Genomic DNA, 16,224 nt, shown 5'->3' with positions numbered 1-16,224 from the left:
CACACACACACACACACACACACACACACACACACACACACACAGCCGGCCGAGGCCAGGCTGACAGACAGGGCCACCTTTGTTGAGAGACAGCCTGCTTTAAATACCCCCTAACCCTGCTCCACCTCCCCCATCATCAGCACTGCCATTATCCACACACACAGAAACGGAGGCTTTTTTCTCACACTTTGTTTTTGTTTTGTTTTTTTCACAGGGAGCAGGCAGAGGTCAGGGCCAAGTCAGACACAAGAGCATAAAGTAACTAGCAGACAACAAACCAACCCTCCCCTGCACACCCCCTGCCCACACACACACACACACTGCATTCTGTTTTTCTCACAGTCCACACCAGTTCTCACAGTCTTGAGTTCCTCTTACCAGTAAACCATCACAGAAGATGAAGAAGTATAGAGTCAGGTGACTCCTGTATCGCTGGATTCATTCACGTATTACTTTTTATCACATTTATTTATATTAGCTCACAGGCTACACTGACATATTAAAGCAAAAAAAGAAAGTTTCAGAGACGCGCAGAACTGTTTGATAGAGAAGCAGAGTTTTAAAGAATCAATAGAAGTGAACAGCCAAAGTTAAAACATATACTAGTTTCTGGGAACTAAGCACCAGTTTTTTAACAAAACAAATCGAACATTTTATTTTAACCATGATTAAAAGCATCATTCTTCCCCTTCTGTTAGGCACTTATGCTTAGCACGTATGGTCTATATCAGCGGTCCCCAACCTTTTTTGCGCCACGGACCGGTTTATGCCCGACATTATTTTCACGGACCGGGCTTAAGGTGTGGCGGATAAATACAACAAAATGAAACTAGTACCGGTACCGAAAAAAAAGAAGATTTATTCATAACACACCTGAAAAGACCCAGGAAAACCGAGTTAACGATAACAACGATAACAAAATAATGCTGAAAACCGATAAAAAACCCTGAAAACCATACATTTCACACCTGAGCCTCAACTATCGCGGCCCGGCACCAAACGACTCACGGACCGGTACTGGTCCGAGGCCCATGGGTTGGGGACCGCTGGTCTATATACACAAGAGGACCCCAAAGAACTTCAGGGAACGTGGTCAGAAGACCACTTAGGACAAACTTCTGTAAGACTTGCAGCTGCAGACTTCCTGGGATTAAAAGGATTTCCACAACAAGATAACCCAAAGTTGGCTGAGATGATGCATTTAAATGCCATTTCACTTGACCAACTGTCCAAATTTCCAAGATTTTTAATATGCAGTGACGCACATAGTAAACCTGCAAACTCCCACATGTAAGAAAAACTTTAATTGACAATTTAGATATATACATATGCAACTATCTACAACTATCTGAAAATATGCTGATTCGCATGCATTTAAAATGAAAAATGAACTTAAAGACTAAAGCGTGCTTGCTTAAAAAAAAATCAGACTCTAGTGCATACAAAGGAATCTGATAACATCCATCTTTTCATCTCAGATAAGAAACTCACCGCACAACTGTGTCTGAACACAGTTGTCATGGTTGTGACTCTGTGATGAAGGTTGCATAGTCTCGTCACTCAACAAGCCTCACAAAAAAAAAGGTTGATTTCCAGAGGACAGATCCCGAAGATCTGCTACTGAGGGAAAAGGAAGAAACCAACGCTAAACCAAAACAACAAAAACAAAAGAAAGTAAAACAAAACTTTCCAAGCTACATATCCCGTGGATGCTCCAACACCATGTGTGTCCTCACCGGCCGTCACACACACTCTGAGCCTGGAGTAAGCTTTGTCTGCAACTTTTTCTCACACACATTCCCACACTGTCCAGACACACACAGGCGCACATATCGAGGAAACAGCTGACCAGACCCTTTCTTCTGCCCTCCCTCGCCACCAAAACCCAATAGCTGTGAACAAAAGGGGTCAGTGTGAGGGAGGAGGGGAGGCAGAGAAAGAGACAGAGGGAGAGGGGAGAGAAAAAGAGGGGGAGTGGTGGGAGCGTCTGGGAGAGGAGACAGATGGGTCAGTGGGATGGAGAGAATAATGATGAGATGGAGAGAGAGACATGGAGAAGGGAGGGGGAGCTGAGTTTGAAGTTTGAACTTCTCTGCTCATTAGGACATTCAAACACTGAGGCAATTAAACTCTTACAAGCAGAATACAATAGTTAGGACTGACTGCTTCATCATTGAAAGGATCGTTGTGGTCTGGTATGGTCTGTCATGGCACGGTATGGTGCGGCAGGGGTCAAGAACAAGAGCGCAGCTTTTTAAATATTATATGAAGAGATCGTGTATGAAATGATTCCCTGCAAATGTTGTAATTCATCCCTCTTTGACTCTCAAATCTATTTTTGCTGGTGTACAGATGCAAAATATGGAAAATTGTGTCACCGTCCATAAATATCCAGACCTAAATTTAGCTGTAAGGCAACACCATCCCTCCAGGACAAAGCCCAATATGTTGTCTCCCACAAAATAACACTTTTATCCAAAATGCTAAGAAAACTAAGCAAAAGGCAAACCATGAGAATATTTAACCTCACACTAATGAAGCCCCTTTTCCCTCATATTACTTGGAAAATGTTATAATAATTTTTTTTTAAAAATTACCAGCCAATGTCAGGGGTTGTGGGGCCTAATTACATAAGTGGATTCAAGTGGATTGGACCCACATGTACAGTCGTGGTTTTTCGGTCCATCACAGAAGATCAGCTACTGTCACGTCTGCATCTTCTCTCTGTCTCTAAGTTCTTTGGGCAGAAACCAGAGCACCTTGACGTAACCCACACATCCACAGGGTGAACTCGGAAAGCCAGGTTGGTCCGAACCCAGGATCGTTCTTGGTATGAGGTGACATTGCTAACCACTGCACTACCATGCAGCCCTGTTACATAACGTCAGAGTTCCTGTTGACGTTGTGAATGCAGAAAAGACGGCTTGGAAGGTTTATAGTTACCAAAGAGGCCACTGTGCTGTGTACGGTATGTTGCGAAGGGAAAGGAAAGGGAGGGAAAGAAAAGTTGTGGGAGTTTAGCACCAGCTGAAAGAACAAGCTGTCAGCAGGCAGTGAGCCCACAGACACGCACACACACACACACACAGTCTGGGTGGCTTCACACAGATGGCGAGACTGGCATCGCTGTATGTTTAAGTGCCTCTCTGTTCCTTTTTTGCCTTTGACAATAACAACAGTTCGCTTTAACAGGCAATGTGACTGTTTACAGATAATAATTTTAGTCTGTTTATGTTTGCTCATGTGGGTGTCTGTGTTCCTTTCCTCCCATGTCTGCTACAGTACGTCCCTTAATTTCTCCCTTTGATATCTTTCCGTCCTTCCTTTCAGTCCTTTTTTTTTCTCCTTTCTGTCCGAGGTTTGAACATTTCATGGCAACATTGTTCAAAAATTAAAAGTGGATTTAGCACATAAAGCCATACTGTTGCATTCTGGCACTTACACACTTTTTTTATGTGCTAATTTAGTTGTTTGCTTCCTACTGGATATGCTATCTCAAAACTGGTCATCCTAATATTATATTTATAGCACTTCTATTGACATATTTATAGCTTTGTAGTGACACTAGGCTTGTTTGACTCATTTTGGTAAAAGTACATATATAGCCAAATCTGATGTAAAGTGGGCCCCAACAGCAAAACCCATGCATATTAAATTAACAATATTAATAATAAGAAGTAAACATGTCCACCTTCTCCGTTGCTTTTAGTCTAAATAAGTAAAACCACATTTATTAAACCATTCTTTACAAAACACATGAAGAGCAGACTATAAGTGATAGATTAAAGTAGATCTACAAGTATTTTGGAACTACAGATTTGTTTTTTGTTTTTTTTACTTTTTTACAGTTTAGACAACTTGTAGAGATAAAAAAAAAAACTTTTAAGCTTCCAGATATTTCCACACCCTTGTAATATTTTGGCATCGCCACACCAGGGGTTCTGGCCCGTGGACCGAATGTTTGAAAGCTGCATTTACAGGCACAAGTTTGAGCCACTCTGGAGTGCCTTTCGCTGACGTTTTAATGTTTGTTATCCTGTTTCTTTTCAGCTTTTGCAAATTGATGCGTCATCATTCAATAAAAAATTCCTACTATTGCTATAAACACATACTCTGTCAGTTCCCCTGAACACAGAGCTCCCAAAACTGCGAGGCCAGCAGGTCGGCCAGCAGCTCTCCTCCCTTCCCTTTCTTTTCTGCTCTTATTTTGATTCTCTCTTTTCTCTCCAGTGTCAATAATGCTGCGTTTAGCTCACTCCTTCCATTCTGCATGCTAACTGTGTTTTAATCCACTTATGCCGCTCATTTTAAGGTGCATAATTTTGCAGAGAGATTTTATTTTATTTTTTGCAGAATTTAGGGCATGTTTTTCCCCCACCCTGTGGAGATTTAAAATGCGCAGCCATTCCACCTCATTTTCCCCATTCCCTCTTCTTCTCTTTTCTCTCTGTCATCTTATTCTTCATCCTTATTTCTCTTCTCTTTCAATCGCAGAAGCCTTTTTGGTATGCCAAAATTATTTTTAAAGCAAATGTGTTGTGCAGATGCACCACTGAAAAACATCCTTGAGGCTAAAACATGCTCCAGCGAAGATACATAATAACACTGTGTCTGTGGTATGCTACAAAAAGCAGGTTTGTGCAAACCGCAGAGGCTCCAAAATCTCAGCTACATGCTCATATGTGTGCATTCAAAGAGACAAGAAAAGAAATATAAAACAAATAGGCAAACAATGATCAAGCTTTAGTGTATTTGATTTCTTCCTGGCAGACAAAAATGTGCACCGCCGAGTATTTGTGCCAAATGCAAACAGAAAACCGCATTCATGGGTTTATTAAGCCTCAGCCCACGCTGCATTGACAATTGCTAAGGTTATAAGTCAAAGAAATCCCTCTGCCCCAGATAAATTTCAAAAGACACTGCTACCCTTGTTGACTTCATCAAACTCTTTTATTTTTTGTCTTTAAATAATGGACAGTGGACTGTGATCCAAAAGACGACTTCTCTACCCCTAACCTTCATTGTATTTCACACAAATGGAGTCTAAAAAAATCTCTTACTAATTCATTAGCTATCTGGGGTGCAACTGTATTGTGCAAAATAATTTTTATTTAAATCCTTGAATAGTTAAGGCGATATTTTCAGCTCACCTGTTTGTTCTAATCTGCAGTTTACTAAAAAAATTGTCACATGTGTGATGGTGATTAAAAATGACTTAAATGGCTCATCCAGTTTCAAATTATCTTCAGTTGACTGACTAATTGAATCAGTGCAGGTGCTTAACCTTCAGCCAGATTAGACAAGCAACCAAAATAACTGAGAGGATTCATTTATGACCCCTTATCTTTTATGCAGGAATATTTTTTCTAATGACGCCATTTGAGTTTATCATAGCTGCCGTCTTTCCTTAATCTATGACAGATGCCTTCTAATATATAATTGTATTGTGTAATTGTTTTAATCATTTTAATGCAATAAAAGCATCTCCAACTCGTCTCCATTAGTTGTTTTGCTGTTATTTGCCTCAAGGCTTCTGCAGCAGCACGTCTTGCTATTCTAGGCCTATTAGCTATGCTTCATTGCAACATTGTAGCGATCAGACACTGAAAATTAGTGCACGATTTTAAAACGTGCATATATTTTCAAAGTGATAAAAAACTGAAAAGTTGAAGAAGTCAAAGTTTGACTTTATGACTGAACTTAAAACAGTTGAGAGTTACATTTCATTTTTTGTTTTTATGAATTTGATTATGCCAAAAAGAATTTGCAGCATATTAAAGATAATCTCAGAAAAAGATGGTTTGTGTAAAAACTGATCATCAAAATAAAAGCCTGACATCTCTCATTTCATCCTGAGTCTGATTGCACAGCTTACATCAGCTTAGAGACTAAACAGAAAGTCTGTGGTGCTTTCTGGTTTATCAGGACTGAAACAAAAGAAATGGTGTCAGGTTGAATTATGCAGGATTTACAGTGTTGCACTAAAATTCAGCATATTTTCTTTTTGAAAGATCAAGGTTCAGACCTGTGTCTTCCCAGTGCCTTATCTTCAAGGAAGAACAATTCTAAATAGCCGTTTGAAGTTCCTTTAATTTTCCTTGTGCAATGCTAAAGAAACATTTTCACTTCTCAGAATTGTTGCATGAGAGAGATTGCTGATCGCTTCCCTCCCTCTGTGGTGTTGTCTAGACAGGAGGAGGCCGTAAGCCTGGCAGGCAGGCAGACACTCCATGGTTAATCTAAAGCAATTAGCTCATTTGTCATCCGCTGCCTGCTCTCAGTCTATCTGCCTCCTTCTCCTCCTCCTCCTGCATTCAACTAAAGGTCACAAGCGGTCATTGCCGAGTCAGATGGCTCTGAGAGTGCAGACAGAGAGAGAGAGTGGGGAGGGCAGGAGAATTGAGGGAGGGGTGGTAGGAGAAAGGAAGACAGGGAGGAAGAAAATATGGTGGGAAGGAAGGAGGGAGTGGAAGGGAAGAAGTTGAAGAGTGAGGAATAAAGCAGGGAATGTGAAGGGAGGCAGAAAAGAAGGCAGGACATGAAATATATTAGCAAAGGAGATGGAAAATATGAGGTTGAAAAGCTTAAAAAGGGAGGAAGGAAGGCAACCAGAAAAGAAAATGTAAAAAAAAATCAATGATGAAAAGGGGAGAAAGGGAAGAAGAGAGAGAGAAGAGCTCGCTAATTCCTCCCCCCTTTCTCAGTCCTCAGATGACTCGACAGTCTGGGTAGTCAGAAATAGCACAGACAGCTGTGTGTGTGTGTATGTGTGTGTGTGTGTGTGTGAGAGAGAGTGTTTGTGCAAGCTCCTATATGTGTGTGAGTGTGAGAGGCAGAGTTATAGGTCATAGGTTCACACAATTTTGCCTGCCAATTTCCATGAGAAAGGCTATAGGGGGCAATGGGTGGTGGTATATGTGTGTGTGTGTGTGTGTGTGTAAGGGAGGTTTGCACAAACACCCACACATACATACAAGAAAGACACACAAAATGATACACACTGTCTCTTCCCATTGACTTTGGAAGTCATAGTCATGGTGCAGCCAACAAGTGTGGGAACTTTGGTCCATAAAACTCCCACTGCTTGATTCAACAGTGGGAAAATAGAGACAGAAATGTGTGTGTGTGTGTGTGTGTGTGTGTGTGTGTGTGTGTGTGTGTGTGTGTGTGTGTGTGTGTGTGTGTGTGTATGTATGTGTGAAGGGGTAAGTTATCATCCTTCCTCATCTTTCTCTAACCGTCATCCCATTTCTGATTCTCATCTTTCATTAGTCTTTGCTCTGAAAAAGGAAACTTCTCTCTCATCACGTCTTGTTTGGGATAACACGCAGTCATGTGTTACTTAAACCGAGCACACACACACACCCACACACACACAGACTTTAATGAGAGCAGGAACATTAGCTAAGGACCTCTGCTGCAGTGTAAAGTACAGGAATTTGACAGTTGATGTATTGAAATACTAGATAGTAAAGTTGTCAATAGACTCACCGACTGAAGCATTTTAAAGCCCAAAAGTGTGACGATTGCGAGTGTAACAGATGATTAACAAAATGTAAAACCAGAACTGTAACTTTACATGATCCACTTGCCCAGTGTGTAATTTTACATTACCCAAAGCCTACTTTGCAAATGAGGACCAGATCCTGCTGGCTAGGGCATTGTTTTAGATGGTGGAAGAAACCGGAGCTCCCAGAGAAATACGTGCAAGTACGGAGAGAAGGTGCAAATGAGTGAAAGGCCCTGCCCGGGTTTGAACCCAGGAAGAAGTTAGAGGTAACAGCAAGCAAAATGTGCTGACATATGTACCTGAATCCATCTCAAATGGAGATTCTTTCCCTGTAAAAACAAAAAAAATGAATGCATGCAAATCAGTACAGAGGTTCACTATGTCAAACCACTGTACTGTAATAATAATAATAAAACAAATTCCGATATCACAGTCTATATATCAAATTTTAAAACTAAATGGATAAGGGAAAAAAACAAAACAGCCATCACTGCCATTGTGATAAAGAGCATTATTTCACCACGTAAGTAACCACCTTATCTAAATGCTCAGTGCAGACATTTTACAACAAGACAAAATAAAGTAGAACTGGAGGATATGTAATAGGTGTAAGAACTGGGTGTATGGAATAGATGAGTGCTGGAGTGGAAGAAGGACAGAGAAGCATTAGTCTAAATTTAGAGTGTTAATCCAGGGAACTCCCATGTTAAATTGCAAGTCCCATCTGGAACGCTAGCTATGCTAACTCTAGCAGAGAGTAGGTCACTGACTCTGAGTAAACTAAATATCCTGACCATGAAACACATAAAGCATGCTGCCAGCTCTCACCAATACAATACAGGTGCTGTGACCTTTGACACTTTGACCTTCAGACTTTAATGACCTTTCAGAGTCCACCCTAATAACACATTTGACTCAGTTTTTTTTAAATACGAATGATAAAATACAAAAGTCTTTGTTATTTAACAAGAACCAATGACAACTTTAATAAAACTGAATAATAATAATAAGGATTATTATTAGAAAAAAGTAAATGTGTTTGGATAGCATTAAAAGCTATAGTACTGAAACGTCTCATTGAGCAGGTCGCACTAATCAGTAAGTTTGGTGCTTTCATGTTTTATGCTGTTTTCACCTAAAACAATTGCAACACAGCTGATTAAAGTTCTGCGAGTTCACAGCTTTTTGAGGTTTCTTGTAAAAATACTGGAAGAAGAATTACTTTCGTGACAGGTGGTGAATATACTGAGCTACAGTACTGTACATTAGCTTACTTACATTTTATTTTAAAAAAAATGCAATTTCAATACCACTAATGCATTTTTGTAATTGTAAATAATTTGCTTTTTGGCTTGACTTTGTTTTACTCTCTGTGATATGTATGCGTATGTCTGTTTTCTGAAGTTGGCCATGTTTTGAAGTTGCTATTAAAAAGATATAACCATGCTGTTTGTTTGACTAGCTCTCATCAGCATGTGGGCGGTATTTATTATAGTTGTCTTGTGTTTGGCATCTGTTTTCCAAAGGTTTTACAGAAATAACTAATTTTTTATCTTTAATTCTGTTATAGCAATTGCACTGTTTTCACCAAAATTATTACAGTAAAAAATGTAAAACTGTATAAAAGACATTATCCTGACCACAGTTACAGTTATGTTTCTGCATGTCTTAAGAATATTTGTTTTTTCTGGTTTGCAGGAGTCTGGCTGAGCTGTGGGATGATAAAGGAAATGAATAAAAATTAAATAGAATCCCTGCTGTGCTGACATCAGAAACATCAGCGAAATGGAAACAAGGCACAGACAAACGCAAACAACACACCTCGTACTGTACTGGACACGCAAAGCCATCAATGTTAACAATGGAAAAAGTGACAGTATGTAAAGTCCAACAAGGAGACCGGAAATCATTCACTCAGTGTTCTCACACACACACACACACACACACACACACACACACACTGCTCCTCTGTGTACTAGCTGACCTGCAGAGCATTCTGTCTGAAACATATGAAAATCAAACCTCATTATCAGCTGCTTGTCTGGCTCTGTGTTTGTGTGTGCGCGCGCGAGTGTGTGTGTGTGTTGCTCATTATAATTCTAGCCAGAAGGAGCTAGACTACCCCTGTCGCACCCCCGCACACGCAGACGCGCACGCACACAGATAGACCTTCGTTCACAAACACACACGGTGTTCATTTGAATGAGAAAGAGACAAGAAAGTCACGGGGCAGGTCACATTCGCGTGTGTGTGTTTATAATGGACCTGATCCAAAGTGACACTAGACATAATAATAATCATTAGCAGCGTGCAATCAGTGGCTGCGCGCACACAGACACACATTTACAGGTCATCAGGTTAGCTAACAAAGTTACTGGTTCAATTCCTTCCGTCAGCAGTGGCAAATTTTTGCCAAAGTGCCCTTTAGCAGTACTATTACAGCAAAATTACACCAACCTTTACTGTTATATTGTTACATTTACTTTTGTGCATGACTAGTCTTTTCTGTATTCTACATCTACAAGCTTACATGGATAAAATAATTATTGTCCCTCATTCATTTTTTAAAAATTCAGCGCTCCTCTTTTCTTTGTAGCTGTGCACTTTTTGACCTTCTTTAAAAAAATCAGTTACTGGTTCAACTCTATTTCAAATAACTGAAAATGAGCCTTTGATCAACAAAATCTTTCTAGTGGGAATTAAAAAGTTGAAACACACTTTGCATGGATAAACCTGCAGAGGGCTCATTAATGGTTGGATCATTAATGATTGCCTACAGTTGCCTTTTTCTCCACATTGCTAATGGTCTCTTGCCAGGCCCACTTCACGTCAGGACAGCTCTCCCTCACTCTCCACATCTGTGCCGAGCCACAGGCCTCACTTGGACCCACAGTCTGGGCCCAGCTTTCAACATGATAACCCAGTGTTCCCACCACGTCCAGGTGTGATTCTCAAGTTTTCAGTTGAATTGAAGTTCGGGAAAGTCCCCTGTTAATAAATGGGTGTGTTTGTAAAGCCAATAGTCCTACGTAACTGCGTTAAATAATCACGATTTTATTTTAGTATACACAATTATTATTTCTGTCATAAAAGAACAGTACGGATATCATGCATATTATAACTGGCATACACTAGGGGCTGAGAGCCAAGGATCAGTTTTCAATATGATATTATTACATTAGATTGTTTACAGTAACACATCACAGTACAGTGACACCCCTCTCTTCACTTTATCCTCATTCATTTTATACGCTCCACCATAAGGAGTCTTTAAGTGACCTAAGACTGGCAGGGTTGCCCGTTTAGATCTCCTGAATGCTTAAATAAAAACGTTAAGTATTTGGCACCAGTGTGTTGATAACTTATCACAAGAGGACGTGATTCAATATGATAAATGTGCCAGTGCACGATATTTCTTTCATAGCTCCAGCTAATTACTCTTCTGAGATTATTGCTGCTTATTAACCAAATATTTGTTCTATAAAACATTAGAAAAAGAATCGCTGTCACATTTTTCTAGACTCCAGACAGCATTGTCAAATGTCTAGCGGTGTCTGATTAACAGTTTGAAGAATAAAGAAATTCCGTTAATGTAAAAACTGGCACAGATTTGTCAAATGTTTCATGTTATTGGCCAGAAATGACTTCAATTATCCAAACAGTCGTTGATTAATTTCCTGTTATTTGATTTAAATTAATGGTAATAATGAATTTCAATGTCACGATTTAATGTATTAAGTAATAATAATAATAATGGATTGCATATAGCGTTTTTCGGGACCCCTCAAAGCACTTTACAATTCCACTATTCATTCACTCTCACATTCATACACTGGTGGAGGCAAGCTACAGTTGTAGCCACAGCTGCCCTGGGGCAGACTGACAGAAGCGAGGCTGCCATATTGCGCCATCGGCCCCTCTGGCCAACACCAGTAGGCGGCAGGTGAAGTGTCTTGCCCAAGGACACAACGACCGAGACTGTCCGAGCCGGGGCTGGAACCGGCAACCTTCCAATTACAAGACGAACACCCAACTCTCTACTCTAAGTAGTATTAAGATGCATCCTGTATACATGGATTGGGGAAATTGGGCTGATTTTTTATTTTTTATTTTGATGAGATGTTACTGATTTTTTTCAGCTACTATTAGTTTAATCTTAGTCGGTCACTTTAGTGAGCAAGAATTTGTAAGTGTGCTAAGTCACTAAATGGGTTTCTAACATCTAAGACATTTTGAGCTACGTCCAAAAGCTGAAAGAAACCAAAAGTTTGCTTTTATCTGACAAAACAGTTATAAATTATTTTACTTGCGTATCCTCAATAGAGAACTGTTTTAAGCCATGCTCCAAAAACTTGTTAAAAATGACTCATAGCATTAAATGTATCACAATAGCCCACTAATAGTGAATTTTTATGCATTTAGAAGAATATAAAAGAAATAATACTGAGAAAAATTAGTGGTGTTTCAGTGATAAAGGGTCACTAAGGAGGTATGAATTTAGTGTAATAAATATTCAAGGACAAACCTGTTGTGTTCTGCAGGTCTGTGTATGCCTAAGATAAGCTAAAAGCAGTTATAGAGGTAATGAGTTTGTGATCAAGCCTGCAAAACGAGGCAAATGTGTGTGTGTGTGTGTGTGTGTGTGTGTGTGTGTGTGTGTGTGTGTGTGTGTGTGTGTGTGTGTGTGTGAGCCAGGCATTCGTCTCCAGCTGCCAAATCAAAACTCGCTCAGCCAGTCCTTTCATGCACACACACACACACGCGCACACACACACCTGGCTAGACAAAACAATGTCTGTCTGACCCTGTGTGCGTTTTTGTGTGTCTGCATGGGAAAATCAATTCCACATTAATAAACAATGGTTAATGAATTAAAAGCACTTCTGTCTGCGGCTACAGTGAGTGTGTGCGGAACACAAGCAAACACTGAGAACGATGTTAATGATTTACTGTGCACGAAAATCTGTTGTGCTCAGACTGGATGCCATGTGATTCAAGTACCAATCCCCACTAAAAGCTCTACTATTAAATATTTTGATATCAGTGATGAATTGGATGACTGAACATAATCTAAAATAGGTCACTTGTATTGATGAATTCACAAATTTTACAGCTCTTTCTTTTAAAGACTTGCTAGGAAGCTGTGTTCATAATTAATCTCTTTTAAAAACGACACACCTGTTACGCAGTTACAAGTTACACACTAACAGCTGAAGAGGTGGAGGCCAAACAAAGACTCGAAATAAGGAGTAGGTTTGCTCAGAAGGCTCTTAATTCTAACTTTCATTATATATTTTTTTCTCAATAATGACCAATTTTACTATTGTAGGGTCTACCTTACAATAAAAAGCGCCTTGAGGCGACTGTTGTTGTGATTTGGCGCTTTACTCATTTATCTGCTCAGGATCATAGCGACGAAGTCCAAATTCCAAACATATTTGGTTTGCTTTTAGAATTAAAAAAACATAATAAGCAAACGCTGTCATTTCACAAGCAGCAACCTGTTGAAGTTTAAGGTTTCACGATCTATGCTTCAAGAATAAGTCATTTGGAAAAGTTGTACTATTTTCCTTAGTATCTTCTAAGACTTTTTTGTGGTTTTGAAGTGCAACCAGACTATTTGTGGTTGTATTAAAAACCAGAAAGCCTATCCTAACACACGTTTTGCTAATTTTCTTAAGTTAGTAGCAATTCCCCTCCCAGGCAGTCGCTCCTTTTATTTCGTTGAAGAATTGTAACAGATGCCAATACCTATGACGATGGTGGAATAATAATGTAAATGCTACATTTGATGATCTCTGTTTACATTAACATGCTCCATTAAGGAAATACTGAACCATTTGATGACTAAACACATTCTTACCCTCCCTTGACCAACACCGCCACCCTCACTCTCTTTATAAACTGCAATCCAACAATAGCAACGAGTGAACACCTGAATGCTTCCTTTATTATTCAGGTGCCGTTGAGCAAGAAACCGAAGCCTCACCTGCCTCACGAGAGCTGATTAGAGGTGAGTCTTTAAGAAAGAAAGTGCACTCTCAGAGCCCGGTGGCTAAAACGTTCAAAAACACCTGGCTATGAGAGGGCACTTTCTTTCTTAAAGACTCACCTCTAATCAGCTCATGTCCTTTCTTTATCCTCCACATGAATCAACACGCCTTTGCTTTTGTGCCTTTGCGTGTGTGTATGTGTCTGTGTGCTAGAGATGAGATAACCTCTAGTTTAGACAAAACAATTTTCTGCAGAAACCCAAACAGCATGACTGCAACAAAGCTGAAACAAAGAACTGCATGGAAAGTATAAAAAGGAAAGAATGAGCAGGAGCGGGGGGTGGGGGGGAATAAAGGGTGAAAATATTTCACCGTCTGAATATTTTGTGGTAGACATGTAGAACTCTAACGTTTATTGCAAGAGACATCTGGCAAAAACCCAACATACACGTGGAAATCTGTCTGCGAGAGAGCAATGATATTTTCCCTGTACTTACAGCCGACAGTGTTTTAATGCTGTTGATGTTTATCATCAGGGTCAGAAATGTTTACCATAAGAGGGTGTGTGTTGTGAAAGCTTAATGGATGGATGGCAAACAAGCTGGGAAACTGGCTCCATGCCTCCAGAGCACAAAATGATATGGGCCTCACATTAAGGTGTGCATGCCAGCTGGCAAAGTCTACCGTCTCCTCACTGAGGAAGGTGTGGGAAGCTAGTGGACACAATGTGAGCAGCGATCGTGTTTCTGATGTAGCCAAGAATCTGTCAGTGCAGGTGTGATGGGAATTGTTTGTCTTTTTTAAAGAAACTAGCTATTTCAAAGTTTGTCTCCTGTAAGAAGACTCCTTCCATACTGTGGTGCATTTAGGAGACAAAAAAAAAAAAACCAACTTCTAAGAAGTTCCTTAAACCTTTCAAGTTGAATTTTCACTTCAACTGACTCCAAAAGGTCTTGTGGACTTTGTGTGGGGTAGCCAAATACAAATTTAAGTCTGATGCCATGGAGCGGCTGGACACTGAGTCATGGCTAAAAATAGTAAAAAGAACAAACCTTCATCAGACATGTACATCCGATGAAGGCAACATGTTGTTTTCTTTTAAATTTCCTGTTTTCTCATTCCTACCCATCATCATCAAGTCTTGTGGTCCCCATGCTTACATGAAGAGCACAATCAAGGCCGTCACAAAGACTTTAATGGACTAAAAATTGGTATGTTTACGTAAAACAAAAACAGCTGTCAGGCTGAGACACCACAGATGCTGGAAGCTCCGTTCACAGATTTTTCTGCCACTTGTGGGCAGCAGATCTATCTAAGTCCTTCCAAAAGTCAAGTCTTAAAACTCGACAGCCATCTCAACAGCTCATCTCGATAGCATTCGAAGTAGTATTATTACCTTTATTGTTGCCGAGACATAAAAACTGCAAATACAGAAACATGAAACAGTCAAATATTTGCTAAATCTGACCAAAAATAAAATTTCAAAAAGCTTTCTTCTTCTGCTGAAAAATTCTCCTACAGTGTTTTCATCTTATATAGTTTTGATGAATCTATATAATGCAATGGCATTATCATAATATTTTATCAGAAATAAACACTGAGCAGAAATTTGGAGAAACATTAGGCAGAGTCTTCATGTTAATGTGCAGGTCTGCGCGCCCTTATACAAATAGCATTAAGTGAAAATTAGTGCTGCAAAGGAGCCTGAAATCTGTTTTACATTGAACTCTTTTGCAAAGTGGTGAAATTTTGGAGATGGGCCAGTGCCACCCTATGTGACCCCCTGAACACACCCTTGATCATAGGATGTCAGCAAACCATTGCACCGTTATTTGCATCATTATTTATTTGGGGATATGTTTGTGTTCGAAATTCACTTTTTCCTCTGCTTGCTTTTTACAGTTTAAACATTAAATATTTAAATGCATTGAAATGCTCTCTGTGAAGTCTCCGGCCATTTAAAGCTCTTTTTCTTTCTGCAGTCTGTAGTAGTGCAGACATAGCTATAAAAAACTGACTGAAGAGCACCGAGACTGCTTGTTTGTTTGACCAACAGTAAGTTTAGTTCTATTCTATTCTCAGAGCACATTAGTTTATAGGTAAACCCCTTACTCCTTATAACCCCTTTCTAAAAAAGCGAATAGATTCCACCATAAGCAGGCTTAGGTTGCATACTTTTCCCCATGATCAACTTTTCGATTTTTCCAATGATCAAAAATCTGAGGCCAACATTTACATGTTTAGCTGCTCTGTAGACCAGGAGATCTGCTTTGGGCTTTGAAAAACACCATCGAATGGGAACAAAAGGCCACAGTGGAAAGGAAAAGATGTGTTTTCCGACTGAGCCAGCTTAGTGGGGATGTAGACTTGGCCACAGTGCAAGAGCATGATTGTAATATAACTTTGTTTTGATGTGCATGTGGGCTTTTATTTTCTCACCTTTTAGCCCTAAAACCATTAGAATCACATCCTTAATGTGCATCTGAAGCGGAGTACAGGGGCTGTCTGTGTGCTTTTCTAGCCTGCTGCTCTGTCTAGACACACTGAAATCCACTCAGTGTGTACGTGTGTAAATGTATGTGCGTTTGTGACAGTCAGAGAGTGAGGGGGTTACTTGGCGTTTAGGTGGAGCTTGGTTTGTGTCTATGTGTTTGAATGGTTGAATATGTAATGATAATTATTAGCAATATAAACAGCTAGGAGGAGTCACGGTGGCATTCT

The 16,224-nt window shown here is 39.9% G+C and overlaps 1 protein-coding gene across 2 annotated transcripts in view; it reads right to left on the bottom strand.

Moving 5' to 3' along the window:
* Positions 1-16,224, bottom strand: part of pmepa1 (prostate transmembrane protein, androgen induced 1) — a 40,859-nt gene that overhangs the window by 12,121 nt on the left and 12,514 nt on the right. Inside the window, exon 1 of one of the 2 annotated variants that reach the window (XM_005724385.2) lies at positions 1,492-1,589. The exons of the other annotated variant lie outside the window; for it this stretch is intronic. Coding sequence (XP_005724442.1) covers positions 1,492-1,549 — 58 coding nt within the window. The 5' untranslated portion in view covers positions 1,550-1,589. Of the gene's footprint in view, positions 1-1,491; positions 1,590-16,224 lie in introns of those variants that run through there. 2 annotated transcript variants of the gene reach the window in all.

This window comes from Pundamilia nyererei, unplaced genomic scaffold, assembly GCF_000239375.1.
Source record: "Pundamilia nyererei isolate P.nyererei 1_Seehausen unplaced genomic scaffold, PunNye1.0 scaffold00012, whole genome shotgun sequence".
In the NCBI taxonomy this organism is placed as follows: Eukaryota; Metazoa; Chordata; class Actinopteri; order Cichliformes; family Cichlidae; genus Pundamilia; species Pundamilia nyererei.
This window is presented reverse-complemented; position numbering and strand designations above follow the sequence as displayed.